This window comes from Haliaeetus leucocephalus, unplaced genomic scaffold, assembly GCF_000737465.1.
Source record: "Haliaeetus leucocephalus isolate CR32 unplaced genomic scaffold, Haliaeetus_leucocephalus-4.0 Scaffold577, whole genome shotgun sequence".
NCBI classification, from domain to species: Eukaryota; Metazoa; Chordata; class Aves; order Accipitriformes; family Accipitridae; genus Haliaeetus; species Haliaeetus leucocephalus.
The window spans coordinates 7148269-7171257 of NW_010973013.1; the positions used below are offsets into that span (position 1 = coordinate 7148269).

At 49.0% G+C, this 22989-nt stretch overlaps 1 protein-coding gene across 1 annotated transcript in view; it reads left to right on the forward strand.

Moving 5' to 3' along the window:
* The window catches only part of PPP2R5D (protein phosphatase 2, regulatory subunit B', delta), a 31972-nt gene that overhangs the window by 258 nt on the left and 8725 nt on the right, over nucleotides 1-22989 (forward strand). The window contains exons 2-13 of the mRNA XM_010577817.1: nucleotides 313-405; nucleotides 7160-7376; nucleotides 9049-9248; nucleotides 9638-9748; nucleotides 11567-11659; nucleotides 12168-12298; nucleotides 12702-12761; nucleotides 13453-13561; nucleotides 14442-14495; nucleotides 17815-17985; nucleotides 20084-20211; nucleotides 22253-22354. Coding sequence (XP_010576119.1) covers nucleotides 313-405; nucleotides 7160-7376; nucleotides 9049-9248; nucleotides 9638-9748; nucleotides 11567-11659; nucleotides 12168-12298; nucleotides 12702-12761; nucleotides 13453-13561; nucleotides 14442-14495; nucleotides 17815-17985; nucleotides 20084-20211; nucleotides 22253-22354 — 1469 coding nt within the window. The remainder of the gene's footprint in view (nucleotides 1-312; nucleotides 406-7159; nucleotides 7377-9048; nucleotides 9249-9637; nucleotides 9749-11566; nucleotides 11660-12167; nucleotides 12299-12701; nucleotides 12762-13452; nucleotides 13562-14441; nucleotides 14496-17814; nucleotides 17986-20083; nucleotides 20212-22252; nucleotides 22355-22989) is intronic.

Consider the following 22989-nt stretch of genomic DNA (forward strand, 5'->3'; position numbering starts at 1 on the left):
GGCGGGTTGGCGCGGGGCCCCGTCCCCCGGAGGTGGTGGGCTGGGGTTGAGCCTGCGGTGACCGGGACGGGACGTGCCAGCACCGCTCCTGCTTGGGCCCGTGTCCCCGCCACGGGTGTCCGTTACCGGGAGAGTCGTTCCGGGTGCCCTTCCCGGGGGGAGAAGGGTTGGGAGTTCCCACCCGAAGCAGGGCTTTGCTGCAGGGGCGGACGCGGGGTGGGTCTGTGGTGGTGCACGGCTGAACTAGGCAGAGAGGTGCTAAAATTCAGCACAAGGTGAAATTTTCTCTGAGCGTCTCTTTCATCGTTTCAGGAGTCTCCGAAGTCTACCAAAAGCACCACAAAGCCTGGCGGCGGCGGCGGCAGCAGTAGCGGGAAGGATGGCGGGGCAGAGAATTCGGAAGAGGTAAGGCTTTCGTCTTGGATACAGCAGTGTGCGTGTGCAAGTCATCTCTGAGGAGGAATAACATCTTTCATTCTAGCTACTTCAGGCTGCTCTGCCAGATAGCGTATGTCACCGGGATCTTAAGGAATCGGAGAAGACGGTGGCAAAGACTAAAGTTAGGATGAAGTTAGTTCCCCCTGAAAGTTGGCCCAAAAGGGACAATGACTACGGAAGAGACAGGATGAGTCTCATACCCTACAGCCCTGCAAAAAGAGATTTGGCACAAAGCTGATGGCGAGTGCTGCTCACAGAGGTGGGCAGAGCATGGTAAAGTTGGCTGCAGAGAGGGAAGAGTCACAGTTATCAAGAAGGAGGAAGCCTGACAGACGTGAGCAGCTTCCTTGCTCCTGTCAGAGCAAAGCGCAATAAACTCTCCTGTCACCTTGTGTCAGAGTGGGAGAATAGTGAGAAGCAATAGAAGAGGAACGTGTTCTTCTGAGGCATTTCCTGGGGGAGTGAGATTAGGAAGTAATGGATAGGGCACCTGAAAGAACAGAGGTAAACTGCTAGAGATTAAATGGTTCTCCTTTGATATAACAGCCTTGTTGCTGAGCACAACATTACTCACAAGAAGGCACAGTCTGTATTCCTAGCTGTGCAGAGTCTCTTTCACCCTCAATTTTGATGTTGCCAAGCTCGATGTGTTAGAATGGCCTCAGCAGAACGTGATGATATGATAAGCTGTGCTTAGAATTAGCAAAAATTTGGGTAAACTGGAACTTTTCTGGTAGACTTGAGTTTGGCACTCAAACAGTGTGGCTGTGGATTTTGAGACTTGGCTCAGGAGAGCGTTGTGCGCGTGTCCAAGAAAGCATGCATATGTGTGTGGTTTATTTTTTTTAATACTGCAATTTGGCAAACAAGCTGTGCCACTTCTGTGTCCGTAGAAGCCTGTGTGCTCGAGTCTTGTCTGGAACATGTTGCACTTGTAATTTGGTGGACTGGGGATAGGAGACATGTAAGGCTAATGAAGACTAGGAAGAAATCTGTAGTTCAGTGGGATGGTCGTAGTCAAAATAAGGTTATTTTAGTCTCCTTCAAAGCATAGATCTATGTTGCAGAGGCTCAGAAAATATCCCTACTACTAGCCACTCGGTTTCAGGGTCCAAGCCGTGCTCACGCCTAACGTGCCGTGTGGCCAGCGAGGAATGAGAAGCTGAGTTTGTTTGCCTCGGAGCAGGTAACAGTTTTGTAGATCCTCTTTTTGTACCCCATCCTGGTCTTGGCCTCTGCCCGTGTTATTTTGTGTATGCGGCTGAACACAGCTTGCTGGGAGAGCTGTCTGCTGACTGCAAGAAGTGAGAGAACTCCTGCCTTGACATCATGGGGTCAGGCTTACCTTTTATTTGTTTGGCACTATTTGTCTGCTGAGTTCACAGCTCTGGGAAGAGGAAGGAGAGCCTGGGTCTTGCAACGCAAGGGTGATGGATAGCCATCAAAGCAGAGCGCTCTGTCCTCATCCAAAGCAGCAGTGGGCTGTGGTGCTGCTCTCCTGCTTACAATTGGTTCACTAAGATAGGAAGAATAGCCCAGGCTACAAGCTTCTTTCTGTGACCTGAAACGGCACATAATGTCTGGTTGTGCCTGGGTGCAGAAGAAACTTAGAAGGGATGCGTCTAACCTTCCCTCCCACAAAACATACCCAGCCACTTCCTCATACTCCAAACAAAATTCAGCCCTTCTTTAAGATGGAAGGCTGGGTCTCCTTTGATCATAGGAACAGAGAGCAGAGCAGAAAGGAGACATCTCTGCAGTGCGCAGTGCCACAGGTCTCTTCTCCCTTTCCCTGTTGAGTTTGCAGTGAAGTTTGTTCTCTCTTGGTGCTTTCCTGTCTCTGGACTGCTCTGCTGCAGAATGGAAGAGAGCTCTTTGCTTGATAAGAAGAAATGTACACCAGTTTGAATGCGATTTTCCTGCTCTTCAGGAAGCACAGAAAGGTATTTTGACTTTCCCATTGGGGACCATGAGGAATTAGGTGACTTGTGCTGGGAGCGAGACTCCTTCTTTGTGTCAAAAGCAGGAGCTGGTTTGACTCGTGAAACACCAGGAGTGGTATTGCCTGGTGGGGTTGATGGGCTGAGCCTAGCCTGGATGCCTCTGCTGCCATTGTGAGAGTTTTGTGCCCTGTAAATTCCTTCATAGAGTTATGGTTAGTTGGTTGCCTTTTCTAGGGTGAAAGTTGTGTGCGCCACAGACTTTTCTTTCTTCTTCGTATCTCAATAGATGCTTAATGGGCTTGCAGCAGGCGAGCAGCATTTGGGCAGCCCTCTTTCCTCTCTCGCACCATGTTCCAAGGAACAGGGGAGGACTCAGCCCTAATTTATCCTGGTACCAGAAAGTTGTGACTTGTTTTGCAGGCAAGTCGTCTGGCTGGTGGAATGAGTAAAGCCTGTTGAAGAGCAGCTCTGGTTTAACAGATCTGAGCAAGTGCAGCAGATGAGGATGTCCTGTGGGGACCTCTGTGGAGGGAGATGAAGAGGGTAGGAGTCAGTCCAGAAACCCTTAAGCATAGTGCTTTGTTCTCTGCAGCGAAGAAGCTTTTAGTGGAGCTGATCTGGAAGGGCAGATATGTTCAAAAGCAGACGCATCCCCACAAGGGAAGGCAAGTGTTTGAGTTCCCTTGTAAGTACAGGGGTAGTGCGGTGCTCTTTTAGATGCCCATCTTAGGGTGAAGCTGTCTGAGGTGAAGAGCTAGCAGAGCTTGGCCAGCCCCTGGCTTTGTGTGGGCAATTTGGTCCAGAAGAGACAGCAACAGTGGAGGAAAACATGAGAGCAGGGAGTGGGAAATAAAAGGTTTGTTTAGTTCATTCCCTCTGGAACATGATAAAGATATGAATGGAGAGAATTTCTGCGTGGCTATTTAAGGAGAAAAAAGAAATAATGTCAGAGACCAAGGCAGCATTGAATGACAGGATGAGAAAGAGTTACTCCTCCTGGCCAGAAAGACTGGGAGAGGCAGCTGGGTGGGGAAGAGAGTTAATGACCTGGAAGTGGGAGCAGGGATTAGCAGCAGCAGTAAAGAGGAGAGAGGAGTTGCTCTGCAGCCTCAAGGGCAGCTTGGAGCCTCACTGATGAGATTTGCAGCGCTGGGAGAGGGTGCTCCTTTTCACTGAGCTGCTGTGTTAACGTGTTTTGCAGATATCTCCATGGGGCTTGTTACTGCAGTACCTAGAGTTCATTATTCAGAGACGGGCGTTACAGTGTGTTGATGTTACTTCTGAGGCAGAGAGCTTGATTTTAATAGGGAAGCTGTGTAACAGCAGACAAAGAGAGCAGGTACTGACTTGAGCGATGGGAAGGGAAGAGTCATCTGAGGAGGAGGAGCTGAGAGCAGATCTGGGCTGAGAAGCTTAGCAAGCGGGGGATGCTCAAGGGACCAGTGAGGCAGAAGGGCTTTCCAAGTGGCAATGCACCCAGCCACAGTAGGAGTGCCTGCAGAGGTGAGGTCATGCATGGGTAGGAGAGCGGAGGAGAAGCCGGCACAGCTCAGGGTGGCTGAGGGAAAAGGGTCTCTGTCCCTGGGAGCCCAGGGTGAAGAGAAACGGCACAGAGCAAGCCCAGGGCCTGGGGCTCATTGACTTGTGCAGACAGGTTCCTAGCAAGGAGGTGGTGGGAACCAGTGGGGAGGAAGCGCTATGAAGCCAAGGAGCCTGTGCTTGGGGGAGTTAGAACATGGTTGCAACCGGGGCTGGCCCATTCTGGCGGCACGAGTAGCCGCTCCTCTGCAGCAGGAAAAGTGGGGCTGCCGCACCGTGCTTGGGCAACCAGCTTTGTGCTTGTTTCCAGTCGCTTCAGCACGTGCAGCGTAACAGCCGCTGGCAAACAGTGTTTCCCAAGCAGCCAGCTTTGCCGTGGTGATGTGAGCCCTGCCTGTCAGGATGGGGCTGAGCCTGATCAGGTAGATGTGTGCCTGCAGCCATGTAGGGGTCAGCTGGTGTTGGTGTCAGGGAAACAGTCTGTGAGGTTGATACCTGTGCATTAAGAGAAAAGCTTTCCGTTTTAGCAGTCTGCTGTGTTTTCAGGGATGTAAACTTCAGAGAAGAAAGTGTTAGGAAACTTAAAACAAGTCTCTTCTGATTCATGTGGCCAGGGTAGGAGGTGTTGAAGGCAGAAGGACAGCAGGCCAGCCACAGGAAGCACCTCCTGAAAGCAACTATTCAGCTTGGTGCCAGGAAGGCCATATAGAGGCAATCCATCCTAAAACCCTCTGAGCACTGCAGCGCAAGAGCGTATCTGACCTCCTCCATCATCGGATTTTCTCTAGCAAACTCAGTTGTGTGATTTCTTGCGTGTGTATGCCTGTTTCCTAAATAACCAGCAGCTAAACCTGAAGCTGTGTTTTGTCTCTCTTCATGCCAGCTGTTGAAGACTGTAGAAGCTGGTGGCAAGGACTTTTCCAGACCCCTGATGAAGGCAGAGTGGCTGCAGCCTGTTAGCATGCAGTACACACACCATGCTCAGAACATTTGCCTGTGGCATTTCTGGGTGGGTGGGGAGTGCACAGGCATGTCCTGTCAACTAGGAGGACCCATCTGTCCTCCTCCCTCAGTGTTACCTGTGAGGCCACTAATGCATCTTTTGTTTCTCTCTGTACCATCTTTTCTCCGCGGTGGCTCAGCATTCAGGTTTTGCCCTTCTTCTCTGTTGAAGGAGAGTGATGCAGAATAGAGGACTTGCCTTCCCAAAAGCATCTGGACAACATCTGAGTGGCTCTTGCTGCCCTGATACCCAAATATTCAGGGTGAGGAATGAACTTCTCACTCCTGGAAGGTTGCCAGCAAGGATTCAGCCTTACTTAACTGAGGAGAGACTACTGTTCAGGATAAGTTGCCTCCAATTTGTAGTCTGGGCCTGCTTTGTTTGGCAGGCACAGCTGTTTTCATCACAAGCTTATCTTGCTCCCTCCTCTCATTGTGGGACAATGCTGCTCCATGAAAGGAATCAGATCAAATCTAAACTGAAGAGAGTTCAAGTCTTGTCTCCCCACACCTTGGCTTGGAGCTGAGCTTGAAACAGAACCGCTTAAGATTTCCTTCAAGCAGAGTCACACCAGAATCAAAATACTTCTCGTTTCTGCTGCAAAGTAATAGCTTGAAAAAACAATTGGTGTTTGGTGTTGGGCAATGTTTTTCACAGGGAGTCTTTGCACTTGCTCTACAGATCCTAATCTGTAGAGCAGTGTCTCCTTGTAGGCAGCTTTCCCTGTTCCTACCTTGCTGCCTCCCTGTGTGCTGCGGGTACAGTAACTCTTGCTCTTGCACTGTGGTGCTGTGCTGCGCCTCTTTGGAAACCATCAGGACTCAGTTCAGGGACTGTGCAGGGTAAGCTGCAGCTTAGCTGCTTCTCACAGGAAGAGACTGGCCATATCTGATTCGGAGGAGAGCTCTGATGAGCTTCTGCACTGCTGGTGCTTTCCCTCAAAATACTGCTGGTTGCCGTTGTGGGGAGGTGCGCGTTTGTACTGCTATGCTGTATGTGGCAGCTGGGAGTTTATGGGGAAAGGAGGGGGTGACATCCAAGGATTTTACCCACCTCTGCTCCCCATCCATTGCGCTATCCCTGTTGTGTCCTAAACAGGTTCACCCTGCAGCTCCTTGGCTTCATGTGCCAGCAGGAAGGAGGTGGCAGAGCTGAGGAAGGGAGTGTTGCTGGGCTCACGCAGCAGAGCCAGAGTAGGCTGAGTGCTGTCTCCAGCTGAGCCCTCTGCTATAGGCTTGTTGGCAGGATGTTGCCCTCTTCCATATGAAGTTTTCCATGAGTTGGGTCAGTGTGGTGTTAAAGGGTTAGTTATTGAGCCATTATGGCCCAAGTGGGACTTGAACCAGCAGAGCTTCAGCAAGGTCAGAACAGAGCTGAGCTGAGCAAACACTGGCTTGAGTTTCTGGTCACTTGCTAAAAATAAGAAAGTGCCTCTGTAAGTGCTGTTTAACAAGCATGAAGTGGAGAGGATGTCTGCTGGAGGAAAGTGCAGGCAAAGAGTTTGTGTGGCTAAAAGGGGTGATGTGGAAAAAAGCAAATTGACAGAAGTCCAGACAGCAGTGAGGCTGAGACAAGGCGTAGATGGAGGGAGCAGCCCAGACGGGTTGGGAAAACCTGCAGCCTGGAACCTAAGGTTTGGGTATGGCCTGTGTGGTTTGTAGACTAGCAGCTCCTGGTCTATGGATGCAGTGATGATTTTAGTGGTCTTCACTAGTGCTTTTCCAGGGCTGTCATGTCTGCTCTGTACTGTAAGCTGTTTTGCTTTTTCCCAGGTGGTTCCCTGCACAAGGATAAGGAAGCAACTTGCTAGTTTTCAAAACATGTTTGCTGTGTTTGGTAGAGTGCTGTAATCAGAGGCAGCAGTACACTGATCTTTCTGTTTGGGTCACAGAAAGTTCTTATTTCTGCTTTTTTGTGTCAACAGACTCCTGTAACTTGTTGCAAGATGTGCCTTTGCTTTCCTTATCCCTAGCACCCGCTGTGCCCAGAGGCTCTGGTGTCTCTCTGGTACCTCGCAGATATGAGTAAAACTGGTGTTCGCTTTGCAGGTATGCTGCAAATGCAACCAATGGGTCTAGAGCCCTACAGAGGTGGGTGAGATGCACTGAATTGCAAGTGCAGCAGTGAAAAATGTGCCCAGTTTCTTCAGTCTAAGAAGATGCTGATGGTATCTGATTGCTTGGGAGGCTTGTAGATAAAAACTTATGAGTTGTTTTACTCTTTTCTCCCTCATCAGGCCCAGCAGCCACAGCAGCAGCCGCAGCAGCAGCCACAGCAGCAGCCGCAGACAACTTCAAACAAGCGGCCCAGTAACAGTGCTCCCCCACCAACCCAGCTGAATAAAATTAAGTACTCGGGGGGACCCCAGATTGTGAAGAAGGAGCGCCGGCACAGCTCTTCTCGCTTCAATCTGAGCAAAAACCGGGAACTGCAAAAGCTCCCAGCCCTTAAAGGTAAAGAAGCTGTGGGGTGGGGGTGACCTGCATGAAAGCTGCACCTTCTCCAGGCAGAGTGTGGTGGTGCAAGGGATCTTCCCAAAGTGACCCTGGCAGTGTCCTGCTAACCTCCTGCTGGCAGTGTGGCAGGGATGGCTCTGGGAAAGGTGCTTGGTTTGGCAGCAGGTTGAGAACTGATGGATAGCCTAAAAGAAAAGGAGGATAGTCAATACGAACTCTAGTACTTACTTTATTGTTTGAACTGATTTAAGCTCTCGTGCTTATATGTACTTAGGATTGCCTCAGATTGTTCAGCAGGAAGTGCAGAGTCCTTGGTGCAGACTGCTTTTGGTTCCTACAGCCACCTGTTCCTGGGAGAGGATCAGACCTCCTCCTCCTTGTGTTTCCATTGCAAATTATGGTAGTGCTATTGAACTTGTCCGCACTAGGGCAATTACCCAGCATTAGCAGTTAGTCTACATAATGGTGCAATTAAATATGACTTAAGTGCGGACAAGGAGAAAGCATTTTCAGCAGTCACTCAGCCAGACCCGTTGCTGACATTGCTCACAGAAACAGGCAGCCCTTTTAGGAAGGCTGACTGCCTTGCAGCTCAGCAGCCGTTCTGAGGTTGCCTGATTGGCCTTAGCAGTGCCTAGTTTCCAGTGGCTTATATCAAACAGATATAATATCAAAAAGAAAATGCTGTTAATATAGGGCCTCTGCCAACTTCGCCTCTCCTGGGCTGCTCTCTGGGAGGAGGATTAGCCTACACTGTGCTCTGCCCAGCTCCCTTTGTGACTGTGGGGTGCAGGGCATGGGTGTCACTGGTCTGTGATGGGAGCTAGTGTCATGATTTAACCCAGCCAGCAACTAAACACCATGCAGCCGCTCACCCCCCCAGCCTCCCAGTGGGATGGGGGAGAGGATTGGGGAAAAAAATTAAAACTCCTGGGTTGAGATAAGAACAGTTTAGTAGAACAAAAAGGGAGAAATTAATAATAATAAAATGACAATAATAATAAAAAAAGATTTGGATTATACAAAACAATTGCTCACCACTTGCTGACCGATGTTCAGCAGCGATCCCTTCCCACCCAACTCCCCCCAGTTTATATACTGGGCATGATGTCACATGGTATGAAATACCCCTTTGGCCAGTTGGGGTCAGCTGTCCTGGCTGCGTCCCCTCCCAACTTCTTGTGCCCCTCCAGCCTTCTTGCTGGCTGGGCATGAGAAGCTGAAAAATCCTTGACTTAGTCTAAACACTTCTTAGCAACAACTGAAAACATCAGTGTGTTATCAACATTCTTCTCATACTGAACCCAAAACATAGCACTATACCAGCTACTAGGAAGAAAATTAACTCTATCCCAGCTGAAACCAGGACAGCTAGTTAAGTGAGTTCCTTTTCCAGTGTACCTTGTACTGGGAAGGGATCAATGCTTATCAGATCAGACACCACTACTGTATTTGAAATTGCCTTGTGGAGTAGTTGCTCCAGAGGCCTTGCAATCCCTCTGCCTCCGCTGTCCCATCTCCATAGCAGGGATAACACTGCCTCTCCCTCTTCCCCCATCAGTTCAAGGGGGACTGTGACGGGGCTGGCGGGGGGAACACAGGACAGGGAACAAACCAGGAAGATGTTTTGCCTATCTCCAAGGACAGACATCCTTGCTTTCTCTGACAGATGCTCCTCCACACGAACGAGAAGAGCTTTTCATCCAGAAGCTGCGGCAGTGCTGCGTGCTTTTTGACTTCATCTCTGACCCTCTCAGTGACCTGAAGTTCAAGGAGGTGAAGCGAGCAGGTCTCAACGAGATGGTGGAATACATAACACACAACCGAGATGTTGTCACTGAGGCCATCTATCCTGAAGCTGTTATCATGGTAGGGCATGGGGCCAGTACGTGCTTTTGTGCCCAAAAAACAGGGACTGTTCAGAAGCCTGGGTGGGAGCAGGGGATAGGGATTTGTCAGAGAGGAGTGTGACCCCAGTCCTACCCATTCCTTTTTTCCTGCCTACCCCCAGAAAGAGAATGAGGTGGGGGCAGTGACAGTGCCTGGCATAGGAAGAGGTGGAAGTTCTTGTCTCTGGCAGAGACTGCACTTATGGAGTTCATATGCAGATTGTAACCCTGCAGCCTCTAGGGAGGGATCTGTTTGTGGGCACAGCTGTAGCAAATCACAATGTGTTGCTCTGCAGTGAAGGATTTGCTATGGGGAGGACCATCATGAGGTGTAGGGATGTCATTCATATACCTTTTCACTCACTTCAGTTTTCAGTGAACCTCTTCCGGACACTCCCGCCATCATCCAATCCCACAGGAGCGGAGTTTGACCCTGAGGAAGATGAGCCTACATTAGAGGCTGCCTGGCCACACCTTCAGGTGAGGAGGAGGAGGAGGAGGAGGATATAGACCTGGTGAATTTATCTGCAGGATGTTGAGAGTCCACGTAGGCAGGCTGGAGCCTGCCAGCCCTGCTGCTGGCTGCTTCCCCAGCCTCGGAGGGTTGCTGATGTGGGGACTGGGAGAGACCAGACCTGCCATCCATGGGTCAGAGGTGTCTTGTAGGCAATGCAGGCAGCAGGGATGTCCTGGAAACATGCTGATGGCTGTGTGCAACATTCACCTGCAGATGGCTGTAGTCCCACATGGCCCTGAGGTAGTCTCAGAGCAAACACTTTACTGGGAGTGAGGGAGTTGTGCCATATTGCCTATGTAAGAAGCAATTCCCAGCAGTGTTAATGTCCCTCCCGAAGGCTCAAGAGCTTGCATCCTCTGGGCTTCAGCAGCATTGGAGGCAGCACCTCTGTCTGCTTCAGCGTTCCTCTCCTTGCTCAGCTCCCTGGGAGACGCATGGAGGAAGAGGACTGCTTGGTGCCAAAGCAAAGCCTGTGCTGGCACCTGCTAACATGTCTCCTGTATGCTGGATGTAATTCAGTTACATTAACTGGGACCAAATGTTTGACCAGAAAAGACAGGGAACTGGAGGGGAGGAAGAGGGGGAAGGGAGACAAGGATCTTTTCATAAGGTTGTGTCCCCTGGGAAAAAGACTTTAAGACAAACTAGGTGAAAAGGGTTATGAAAGCAACAGTGAGCGTGGTTTAGCAGAGCTCAGCAGTGCAAGTCAGGAGGTAAGCTTGTGGAGGTCTCCCCAGGCACTTGCACAGGGATGTGTTGTCAAGCAGACAAAGGCAGAATAAGAGCCAGGCACTGCAGAATGAAGCAGAAAATACAGAGAGGAAATAAGGTGCAGTTCTGCAGCAGTGGTTAATCACTTCTTACTGCTGCAGTTGACATAGGGATGTGAGTGTTGATAGAAATGGCGTGTCCTCAGCACCAGAGTGCTGTGAATGCCAGGAAGCATTTGTTTCTCAGAGTTAAGTCAGCAGCAGCCAGCATGGATTTGTGGCGAATGTGTGCTGAGTTTTTTGGTCATCACCTCAGTTTTTTCTATGCTGCTGTCCTTGGCAGCTGGGCCCTACCTGTGGCTGGGTGGCCCCATAGGTCCTTCAGCTCCAGAGTCAGACCTTTGGGATGCAGCGCTCTTGTTTGGCCTGCTGGCCCCTCAGAAGCGCTAGGCAGGGTCAGCCCTGGAATGGACTTGTCTCTCTAGGAGGACAGCAGGACCAGATGTTGCTGTTTCAGCACTGACAGCCTTCTTAAAGCAAGCTACCCTTTGTTTTCTGAGTGGAGCACAGCATGCAGCTCGCATGGCTTAGCAGGGCCAAGCCAACCTGGAGTCAGTCCCCAGGAGGCAGAGGACATAATGTGTTTCCCTGGGGTCCGTTTCATTTCTCTGCTTTTCTGTTCTTCCTTGGTGTGTCAAGGGCTTCCAATGAAGCGTGAGCCTTTGCCATCTCTTCCGGAGGTTTCTGTTCTCTGTAGAGATGTGGGCTGAAGGTGGGAGAAGAGTTTCCCAGGCCTAGTGTCTTCATCTGAGTAGGTGACTTGTCTTTGGTGGGACCTGAAGTTGATGAGATCTCATGCAGACGTAGGCAGTTATGTACCACTGGCCCCCTGCCCATCAGAGCAAGGGCAGCTAAGTTGATCCCACAAGGTCCTGTGTTTTCTGTGCTCCCCTTCAGGCTTCACAGCCTTTCCCCGAATCCTTAAGGAGAAGTAAAACATTTAAAATCTGAAGTAAACACTGATGAGAGGACGGGGGGGATTTCTAAGTGATCTCTCCTTCTCCCCTATAGCTGGTGTACGAGTTCTTCCTCCGGTTCCTGGAATCGCCTGACTTTCAACCAAACGTAGCCAAGAAATACATTGACCAGAAGTTTGTACTATCTGTAAGTAATCGTTGTCCCTGCCACTGTGCACCACCTTTATGAAGGACAGGCAGCAGATTTTGCTCAAGGTGTTATGCAAACAGTCCAGCTTTGTCAGCAGGTGCTTGACGATGTGGGTTTTCTTTTTTCCTTTGTCTAGTCTTGAGTGAACAGCCAGAATTCTCTGTGCAGGGCAAGAGTGTGTGCGAGCTGTAGTCCCTGGAATTCATTGTTCATTGTACAGTTGGAGAGAGGCACTGGGAGTCTTGCAGGGGAAATCCGGGGACACACAGCTTTGTAGAACGTGCAGGCCATCACTGTGCTTCCAAAGATGAAGGAAGTGCTGATGGTTCCAGCTTGTGACTAGGAGGCTGCATGTTTCAGGGAAGTGACCGCTGTGCTCAGGGTGCTGAAGGCATCACTCAGCTGGAAGAGCCACTTTTGCCGAGCAGGAGCAGTGCCCAGTGTTGCTGGTAGCTTTGTCCAAACAGGTGGTATGCAGACACTGACTGAATTTCTCTCTCCACAGCTGCTGGATCTCTTTGACAGTGAAGACCCCAGAGAACGAGACTTCCTAAAGACTATTCTGCACAGGATCTATGGGAAGTTCCTGGGTCTGCGAGCATATGTGAGGCGGCAGATCAACAATATATTTTACAGGTGAGATGTTTCTTGGTGCCAGTGGCCTAGTGAGTGAATGGGACAATCCAGTGAGATAAAATTGGGGCACTGAGCTATGATTCTCTCTGATCCAGACTGTGATTAGCTAAGTGACTCAGTTATGTCATGCTACTTTGGTAGGGATAGCATTCATCTGTGCTTAAGAGCAGTGAGGGTGTGATAGCACTGCCTTCAGCGCACATAGCAAATGTTGGGACCTGTGAGCTTTAGCTGATCTGGGGGCCATGAACTTATTTGCTTCTATCTCTTACACTTTGCCCTGTCGTCTTGGAGTTCTGTTATTTGCTAGGAAACTCCCTGTCTCCAGTGTTTTTCCTTTCTTTTGCTTATCAAACTGTATGCAGCATTTGGCGATGACCTCTCATTCTTCTCTTCCCTTTAGATTCATCTATGAAACAGAGCACCACAATGGGATTGCAGAGCTGCTGGAGATCCTGGGAAGGTAAGAGCACTTTTGGAAGTCCCAGAGGGCCCATGGTGAATGAGACCTCCCAGCCCAGTGTGCTGTGTGAGCTGGCAGTGCCTTCCTTCAGCAGTTCTTGCAGGAGCCACCTCTTCCCAGAGGATCTCAGTCTGACGAAGCACACAGTGAAAATACTCTCTAGCCTGCCAATGAATGCAGTGGTAGCCTTCTCCTCCCCAGATTTTGTCTCCTGTTCTTTTGAGTTTGAGTCCAGTCACACTTGCTGTCTTGCCTCAGCAGGCAGTAAAAGAGAAGAGTTCTTCACAGCCCTGAGAAGCCTAAGCAGTGGGCAGCCTTCTCTGTGGCTTCAAACGCCCTTCTGTTTGCAGCCCTCTCTTGTGCTGCCATCCTCCTGTTCTATTAAGTACAAGCCTCGAGGCCTCTGTGATGGCCTTCCCCAGATGTTCTGCTTTAGTGTGTGTGGGCTCAGCCTGGCACAGGACAGAGCAGAGCCCAGGTCCCACCAGAGGCGTTTCCCTGCTGTGCCTGCTGAGGAAACACTCTTGCTGAGCTTGGTATGCAGGTTGGGGCCCCAATGACCACACTTGCTCTCGCGGGTGCTTTCTCAAGTGACTAATGAGAGCTAGGGCAAGCCACTGATGCTTCTGGAGTGAGAGATACTGTATTTCTGCTGGGTGAAGATGTTAATGAGACTCTTGTTTCTTCTTAGCATAATCAATGGGTTTGCTCTGCCTCTGAAGGAAGAGCACAAGATGTTCCTCATCAGAGTCTTGTTACCGCTGCACAAGGTGAAGTCTCTCAGTGTCTATCACCCGCAGGTGAGAAGTGCTTCAAGTTCCCAGGGCAGAATGTGATTTTTGCAAAAACCGTTGTTCAGGCTTGCTTATAGTTATTCACCTGGGTGAAGGCTCCATTACTGTGTTGTAGAAAGTTCTTGCTGTGAGATGTTTTGGGCTCTGCACTAGTCTTTTACTGCGGTGGTTTGTCCCAGCCTTGCAGTGCCTGGGCCTGTGTGTATACGTGTGTGGTTTTTGCCACTGACTGATAGGAGGGTATCTTGCCATTTCCTGCTGACTTAAGGCTGCGGCCTGCTTTGCCTTTCTGTGCTGGAAGTTTGTGAAATATTGGGGCCCTGATGAAACCAGAGGTAAAATTCTGAGCTGCAGTCATCAGCCTGTGCGTGTGGTGTGTCAGCTGTTAGTCATCACTGAGATATGCGGAGAAATCAATGTGCTGGGCTGCTAGGCTGGTATAGAGATTAATTTCTTGCAATTCAGAATACATCATAGAAGAGCAGAGAAGATCAGGACTCAGGCTAGGAAGTGAAAAAGTATGGGTACTGAGTAGTGATGTCTGTTCTCCCACCCTTGTTTTTATGGGGCAGGGCTTTGTGATGGGTTTGTTCCTTCCCATGTGTGCAGCTGTGCTTGCATTTCAATGTATTAGCTGTGGACTGCTCTAGGTGCCTCAAGTTTTATCCTTTATGCTGCACAAATATCCTGAGCTCAGCCGTTGCCTGCTTGGCCTTAGAGCCCTCACTTGCCATCAGAAGAACTGGATTTGTTTGGACTTGCAACTGTCTGCTCATCACACACACTGTGGAGGGCATAATGTGACTTCCAGCCTAGGGGGGTGGTGGCACTCTAATCTCGGGTACACTTGAGGAAGCTCTAATCTTGCCATGTTTTTTTCCTACAGTTGGCGTACTGTGTTGTACAGTTCTTGGAGAAAGACAGCAGCTTGACAGAGCCAGTGAGTAACCTTGCTTAACCTCTGTGTGTCAGTCAAATCCCAAAAAGCTTCATGGCTTCCTTAGAGTACAGCAAGGGTGAAAAAAGGCTAAAAAGGCTGGAAGTCAACTGGATTGTTTACTGGATTTGCCTGGTACCCTGTGGGCAGAAGGGACTATGCTGCTCATGTGCAAGCCTTTAGCATTCTCTCCTGAAAGCTTCAGGAAGGTGGGCTATAGTCTTCCTTTGTGCTTCAGATTGTGGTGTAGCAGGAGGAACACTATACCAAGCTGTCCTTTCAGGGCAGAGCTTTCAGCTAGTGGCAGATGCTGCAGAGTCGAAACACATGGCCATCTGATATCTGATGGAACTAGTATGAGCTCGTGGGGGTTCTGAAATAGTAAGTGTTCACTCCAGACTGCCAGCGTTGGCTGAAAAACTGTAGGGGTGAGGTTAGGAACCTGGGACACAAAGGTCTACTTAGGCTAGCCACTGTTCCTTGATGAAAGTATTCTCCTTCCTGCTCTAGCATCAGTTTGCTACCTCCATAGTAGGTCACATTGTAGACACATTTGCCTTCAGGGTGCAGTGCTGGGAAACAGCAGGTTCTAAAATGTGTGAGCAGTGTGGGGACCTCACATATTCCAGTTACTGGCTGCGCAGACCTGCAGCGTTAACCCGGCTATATGCTGGCTTGGCAGAAGGTGCAAGCAGGAGACAAGTGTTTCTCCACCCACTGCAGGCCAGGAAATATCTTCTACAGAGCTGAGCTTCACAGCCTCAAAACAGCAGATGGCCAAAGAACATGTGCTTGTGTCGCTGTAGCAGGGAGCACCAGAAAGTGTGAGCATTTTAATGAGTAACGCTAGTGGAGGTCGTTCTGTTCTCTGGCTGAAATGTGTGCGTTCGTGGTGAGCCTGACTGCGCTTGGTGGAAGCTGGTCAGCTGTTGTCAGCTTTCTGGATCCTCAGCATTGACACCAGCAGTGCTGAAGCAGACCTCCCAGCTTTTCCTTTAAATGTGGGTCCTCCGCTTCCTGTGTTCCCAAAAGCCTGCTCTGAAACAAACTGCGTAAAGTAGCTTCCTGATCATGCTGAGTACTTCCCGTGGCTGACATCCAGCCCAACAGCCTCCTGCCAAAGCACTTACTGTAGGGTGAGGGAGAAGAGAGAAATAGAAATCTGTCAATATTTCCAGGATTCATTTTGAAGCTTATTCAAATAGTAAAGCTCCATAGCTCATCGGTGCTTCCTGGGTAATGGGTTAATGGCCCCTGGATTAGAGACCTGGTTTGGTGCTTGTGGAAAGCAGTGGCATGACCCAATTTCATTACCTTCAGTGGGTGTTGCATTGGGTCTCAACGAGACATACCAAGGCTGTATTGCCACAGGTTGGGTCCTGTTGAAGCATCCTGCTTGTGAAGGTTTCGAATCACCTCCTGAGATGACTGGGGTTATTGAAGTCTTGAAGAACTACAGGGCTTGTGCATCAGCAAGGTTCTGAATACACAAGGAGATGTTGGCACCAGTGCTGGAAGGAGGCCAGATCACTCACTAGGTCCACACTTGCTTAGGGTGGGCCTCCCAGAAGCTTGCTCAGCAAGGCTTGGTGTGGTAGCTCTTGCGTTAACAGCAGTCTGAATGACTGCCAGGTGAGCAAGGCCTTAGATGTGCTCAGTAATAGCAAAGACAGACTTGACACACCTCGCACCGCCTTAGCTGTAGGAGAAATTATGTCTGAGTCACTGAAGCTAACTCTTGCCTGAATGGCAGACCTGAGTAATGACAAACACTGAGGATACCAAACTGTTGGCTTCTCAAGCCATGATTTGGTGGAAACATAATGTTCAGATGTTTCAAACCTTGCTGTTGCATTGCCCACTGCTGTGAACTTCCTCTCACGTGCTGGCTTTGGGATCGGATTGCTGAAGTACACAGAGTTTGAAAGAGCAACTCCTACCACCGGTTGCATGTGAATCTAGTGTCCACAGAGTTAGCATTTCTGTAAATGCCGTACCAATAGCTCCAACAGACTGAAGGTCTGCAGGATCTTGGATCCTGCCTTTGACTGTGTCTAGAAGCAGATGGGTATGGAAGGAAGCAATATTAAAAATAAATAAATAAAATAAAGTGGGATATAGCGCTTCCCCTCCTATATTCTTCCAGTATCTTGTAAGCAATAGTACACTCAGCCAGAATTTGCATCTGCATTGTCATATTTAATTATCAGCATTAGGTGTAACCTCCTGTCGTGGTTTAACCCCAGCCAGCCACTAAGCACCACGCAGCCGCTCACTCACTCCCCCGCCATCCAGTGGGATGGGGGAGAAAATCAGGAAAAGAAGTAAAACTCCTGGGTTGAGATAAGAACGATTTAATAGAACAGAAAAGAAGAAACTAATAATGATAATGATAACACTAATAAAATGACAACAGTAGTAATAAAAGGATTGAAATGTACAAATGATGCGCAGGGCAATTGCTCACCACCCGCCGACCGACACCCAGCAAGTCCCCGAGTGGTGATTCCCTGCCCCCCCTTCCCAGTTCCTAAACTAGATGGGACGTCCCATGGTATGGAATACACTGTTGGCCAGTTTGGGTCAGGTGCCCTGGCTGGCCATGAGAAGCTGAAAAATCCTTGACTTTAGTCTAAACACTACTGAGCAACAACTGAAAACATCAGTGTTATCAACATTCTTCACATACTGAACTCAAAACATAGCACTGTACCAGCTACTAGGAAGAAAGTTAACTCTATCCCAGCTGAAACCAGGACACCTCCATAAATGTGTCTACTCCCTCTGGAGTCTGTTTGGACTTTGAGTCTCCACAAGCAAGAATGAGCTCCGTAATCCAATTACCTTTCTGTGAAATGGTACTTCCTTTTCCTTGTCGCAAACCCGTCCATTGCATTTTTTATTTGGTGCTCCCTAGTGTTCAAGCTCTGCAGTGTGTTGAATGATTCTTCAGTGACCTTCTCCATAGCATTTCCAATTTTATTAGTTGATCTTCCATGGTTGCTCTGCACCATCTGCCAGACGCTGCCTGCTCTAGTTTGAGCCTTCTGTGTTAAGCTGTGTTTGGGGAAAAAAAGTTGTTCTAAGCTTTCTGCTTGTAGTACAGAACCATAGCAGCCTGGGCAGTGCTGCTGTCTTGCGTGTAACTTGGCAGAATTTGGATTTTTCTCTTCTTTCTTCCCCGGTAACCCACCCTGACTTTCTAAGAAAGTCTTCTGTTACTGCCGCCCCTCTGCAGTTGTGACCAGACCCTTAAAAATGTATTTCAGAGGTGGCGTTAACTTTCAGCCTCTAACACTGTCTCTCTACCCTCCTCACTTAGGTGATTGTGGGCTTGCTGAAGTTCTGGCCGAAAACTCACAGTCCCAAGGAGGTGATGTTTCTAAATGAGCTGGAGGAGATCCTGGACGTGATTGAGCCATCTGAGTTTGTGAAAGTTATGGAGCCCTTGTTCAGGCAGTTGGCCAAGTGTGTCTCCAGCCCACACTTCCAGGTGGGTTGCAGCTCAGGGAGGGGATGGGGCACTGGCTTGTAATCTGCTTGCCTTGTGAGGATGACACAACAGCTTTTGGGCTTGTCTTTGTGGATCAGTGGCACGTGGAGGTGTGACCAGGGTGAGTATTGGGGTCACATGTGGTGAGAGGTGGTAAGAATTCTCGCCACAACCACAGAGCGAGCTCATCCAAAGAGAAAACAAAGCGGATCGGTGGAGCCCCTCCTGCTGCACTGTGGTATTCAGCACCATGTATTGCAGCAGGCTGGAGCTGGAGCAGAGGTGCTCTGCCACCTCCTGTTTTGGCTAGCAAACATAGAGGCAATCCATCCAGTGTCACCCTGTTGCAGTAAAATCATGCTGGCTGCAGTGCTGGAGGGAGGCCAACCAAAGAGACAGTGTGCAGAGAAGATGCTTTGTACTGTTCTGGTGTAGGTGGTAAAATGTGAGGTATACTGAAAAAGTGCTAGAGTCTGCTTCTTCCTTGTTCCCACTGAAGGGAAGGTGGCTGTAGCACCAGGCAAAAACAATCTCTGTGGCTGGTAGTCTTAACGTTGAAGGGTGGTAGGACCTGCTAGTAGCTCCTAGCAGGTGTTCTTGGCTCACTGGTTTAGCTTGCCATGAAGAGTGCCTGAGGAAGAAGATAGCTTGCTGCTGAAACATGTGGCTGACCCAGGTATGGGTGGCGTGTTAAATAGTGACATAGCCCTCCCCCAGAGTGAGTGTGACTGCACAGTGAGGCAGACTGGCTTCAGTCCAGCTTTTGGTATGGAGATGTACAAAGTTGTGTTTACAAGCCAAAAATAAGGTCAGCCGAGGTCACGTATGTATGTAAAAGATCACTGTTTCCTGAAAAGGACTGGGGGAGCCTGATGGAAACCAGCTGGACATGGATTACTGGTGTGGTGATGGGAACCAAAGGACTGACATGACCTTTGGGTGTGGAAGGAGCTACCATAGGGAACTAAGGAGCTTGAATAAAGTAGGGTAAAGGCTGGAGGAGAGGCATCCTGTACTTGATAGCAGCCTTCATCTGCTGCCAACTCTTTGAAAAACAAGACTGAAAAACCTGGAGAAGGTGCAAACACTTTACAGCCTAACAAAATTAACCCCAAAGGCGTCCCTTACAGTCAGGCTGAACAGTCTCTGTGCCTGCAGCTTGTCTGAGAGCAAAAATAGGAACTGACTTCTTGGTAAGGCTGAACACCTTGGTGGGGGAGAGTTTTCTCTGAGTGGATTGTGTGTTAATCTAGCACACAAAGGCTTAACAAGGTCTAATAGCTAGAAACCAAAGCTAGGTAAGTGAACATGAGGTGAGTTTCACTTCGTTTACTCATGTGGAACAATATGTTAAGGGGATATAGTGAGTTCTCCATCGTCTGAAATGTAAGACTGAGACTGGATGTCTCTCTTCCTAGGTTTTTAAGCCATTCTCAAGCTAGTGCTAAATGCAGAAATTAGCCTGGTGATCTGCATTGCCCAGATTTGCAGTTAAATATGAAGAATTGTGGTTGAATCTATCACTATGTGGAAACTTGTTAGACTTGTTTTTCTTGTTAGAGCAGGATGGATGCCCCAAGATTTTCCATATTTTCATCCTTACTAAATCGGGGGGATGAATTGTGGGCCTGGTGACTGAAGCATGCTCCAAAGCCCAGAGAGACTCTGTTGTGGGGAAGGCCAGGGAGGAGTGGGAGGAATGGAGCTTTACAGAGGACAGTCTGAGGAAACGAAGGAGGCTTGGAGCTAGTCTGAGCTGGGACCTGGAGTGGATGACATTACTGTCCTCAACTGTTGTGTAAAGGGTGTTGGAGTCATCGGTATATCAACGATAGGCTTGCCTAGTCGAGAATGTGAGGTTTTCCCCAGGAAAGTGGGAAGTGTCTGACAGAGGCTAAGGGAAAGAAGGCTGGGTAGCACAGATGAATGGCCTTGTGGAAGTTGGCAAAGGTCAGCCCTGCTGCCCATGCTGTGGGGAAGCATTTGCTCCTCGGCTGGGTGGTGGCAAGCTCTGGCCTCAGCACTGCACAGTTTCCCTGTGCACCACAGGTGTTACTGGAAGGAGCCTCTTCAAGGATGGCTTTCTCTCCCACTGCAGGTGGCAGAGCGAGCGCTGTACTATTGGAACAACGAATATATCATGAGCCTGATCAGCGATAACGCAGCCAAAATTCTCCCGATCATGTTTCCAGCACTCTACAAGAACTCCAAGAGTCACTGGAACAAGTAGGTCTTTCCACATGCCCTGGCGCTTGCTGTGCATGCAGGATTGCTTAACCTGCTAGCAATCTTGGGGCATGCTGCTACAGTGCAACAACGCATGGCACTGGGTGACACCAGGTGCTGAGCCAGAGGGGTTGTTAGTAGTATCAGCATGGAAAAGTGCCACAGCAGACCACAGTGGCCTGCTTTTGCAAGGGGTCAGGCACCTGCAATGACCCACCTTGGGGCCATTGAGTCTACTCAGAGTTTGATACCTGGATATCATTAATGCTGCTGGTCTCTTGGAGGTGTGCAGTAGGTTTTCCAGCCGACTTCTGGCTGCTTGTTAACTAACGATCACACGTATGCTGAGCATGACCAGAGACCTTGGCTAATGTGGTGCCTGACTCCTTGAACACAGAAAGAATGGAGAAAGCAGAACTAACTGGGCAGATGTCCCATGTCAAGTGATTGCCCTCCATGTCTGGTTCCCCGATACTAGTCTGTTTTATGGTTCTCCCATCAACTTCCTTTCTTCCGACTGCTTCTTCAGTTGATTCCTTACCTGGTTAATTCAAGTTGTAAAATGCGCTTCCTTTTTAATGAATTAGCTAAAATTACTCAGCCCATAGCCAAGATCCTAAAATCTTCCAGCAAAATAATTAATTCTAGGGAGGCTGGGTGAGTCTAGGGCTTAGGACTATACTGTGGTAGCAAAGACAGGGTTGTGGGGTGCAACTTGTTTGCAGAGAGCTCCCCACTAGTCTGCTGTTTGACTGCTTCCTTCTCTTTATTGTATTGGGAAGCACAAACTTGAGCCACCAGTCAAGGGTGCTCTAAAGACTGGGGTGGACACAGCCGCACAGACATGAACACCCACAAACACCCAGATACGCACACATGCGCCAACAGGCACATGCATGTGCAGATGGGCACGTACATGCATGCACACACACATACGATGAGTGTGCACATATGCACGTGTGCGTGCAAACAGGTGCGCACAGACACGCTTTCACTCAGTGTTACTGCCCCTCCTGATCAGAGTTCAGAAAAGGACTTTATGTTCTTGTCTGAAATCCTTCAGCAGTTCTGTTTCCTTAGTGCACCAGTCAAGATTCATGATTCTGCTGTTTCTGTCTTTTCTTCTTGGATCCTTCCCAGTGGTATGGCAGAAGTCCTGAAGGTGTTTTCCTTTTATTTCTCCTTGTCTTTGTTTTAGCAGTAGCTACTTCATCTCAGGGCAGGTTGAGTACCTCAGATTCTCCCCTTCCTTCCCATAGCTTGTCTACTCCAGCACTTTGTCAGACAGCCTGCGTAAGTCCAGCAGGACTGTAGCTCTCTCTCTTATTCCATCTGTACAGCTGGTGAGGCACAGAGCTCAATCTATTGAGTCTCTTATCTTTTGCCTCTGGGTCAGGTATTTCAGAGACAGCTTCAATACTTGTATTTATTCCCTGGGAGAGTCCTTGGCCCAGAGAGTGCTTACATACAGTGCAACCTATCCATAAATTGCTGACGTGAAGTCAGCTTTTCTTCTGTGGTATTCTTTGTGCTGGTTCCTGTCTCTACAGGGCTGCTGAATGTCTGTGTTTTGGGCAGCTCAGTGACAAAGCTCATGACTGAATACTGGGCAGCCCAAAAAAGTAATTGTGTATGTGTGAGGTGAACTGTGGGAGACACTAAAGCTAGGTTAGGTAAAGGCCCCCTGAGAACAGCCCTGAGCAGGTCCCTAGCATCCTTCCTTTCCAGTTTCTAACTACAAGAAATGAATGCATGAATGCGTCCTTTTGCACTCATTAGTCTGACCACAGTAGAACAGACCTGTCCCAGCAGTCTTCTCTTTCTTCTCCGTCTCTTTGTCCCTGGGTGATAGTCTCTGCTGTGTTTGTGGAGGGGTTTTTTCCATGCTAAGAGCTGGGACTGTGTGAAAATCTTTTGTCACATTGCTGTAGGATGACTTGCTGCTGCTGTTAGCTCTTGTCTGTGCTGCTGGTGCTAACTCAGTGCCTAGTACCTGGAGGATACCACCATGACTTGTTCTCCTTTCCTCATTTCTTTGCAGGACAATCCATGGGCTGATCTACAATGCACTGAAGCTGTTCATGGAGATGAACCAAAAGCTATTTGATGACTGCACGCAGCAATACAAGGCAGAGAAGCAGAAGTGAGTAAAGGTTCTTGCCAAGTAACTTGAGCTCATCCTGGAGTCTCCTTGGGGTACAGTAAGTGATGGTAGATCCCAGCAGGCAGAGGGGAAATGGAAAGGTGATGCAAATAATTTTGTCAAAAAGTAGGATTCCTCAGCAATAACTATGTGTAGGGATGAGAAGAGGTAAAATGTGTGCCCTGATAAAAATCCTTTCAGTTCTGCTGAAGCAGGGAGCTTGGAAAAGAGTGACAGAGTTTGCTGGGTCATGAGGAAATAAATTACAATGTAGAGGATACTCAGCTTTGCAGAGATGCTTATGCTCTGCCTTGGAAATATTTACCAGTTCATATATGTTGTAGTGATGCCAGTGGAATCCTGCTGCTTTAGAAAGACTTTTCTGAAGAGCTTTGCTGCAGTGGGCATAATGCATCTTTCCTGCCACAGGACACTTTCAGTTTTCCAGTAATAAAGATGGAATAATACCTGGAATTTCAAAGAGGAAGTGGGGGGGATAAAATCTGAGCTCAGCAAGTACCTGTGCAATGATGCTGTAAAGAGGAAAAAACTCCACTTTTTCTGCTTCCTTGTGCTGGTTTCGGTGCTTGTATGACTTGTTTTCTGCTGACTTAGTGATGTAAAATAGTGCTTCT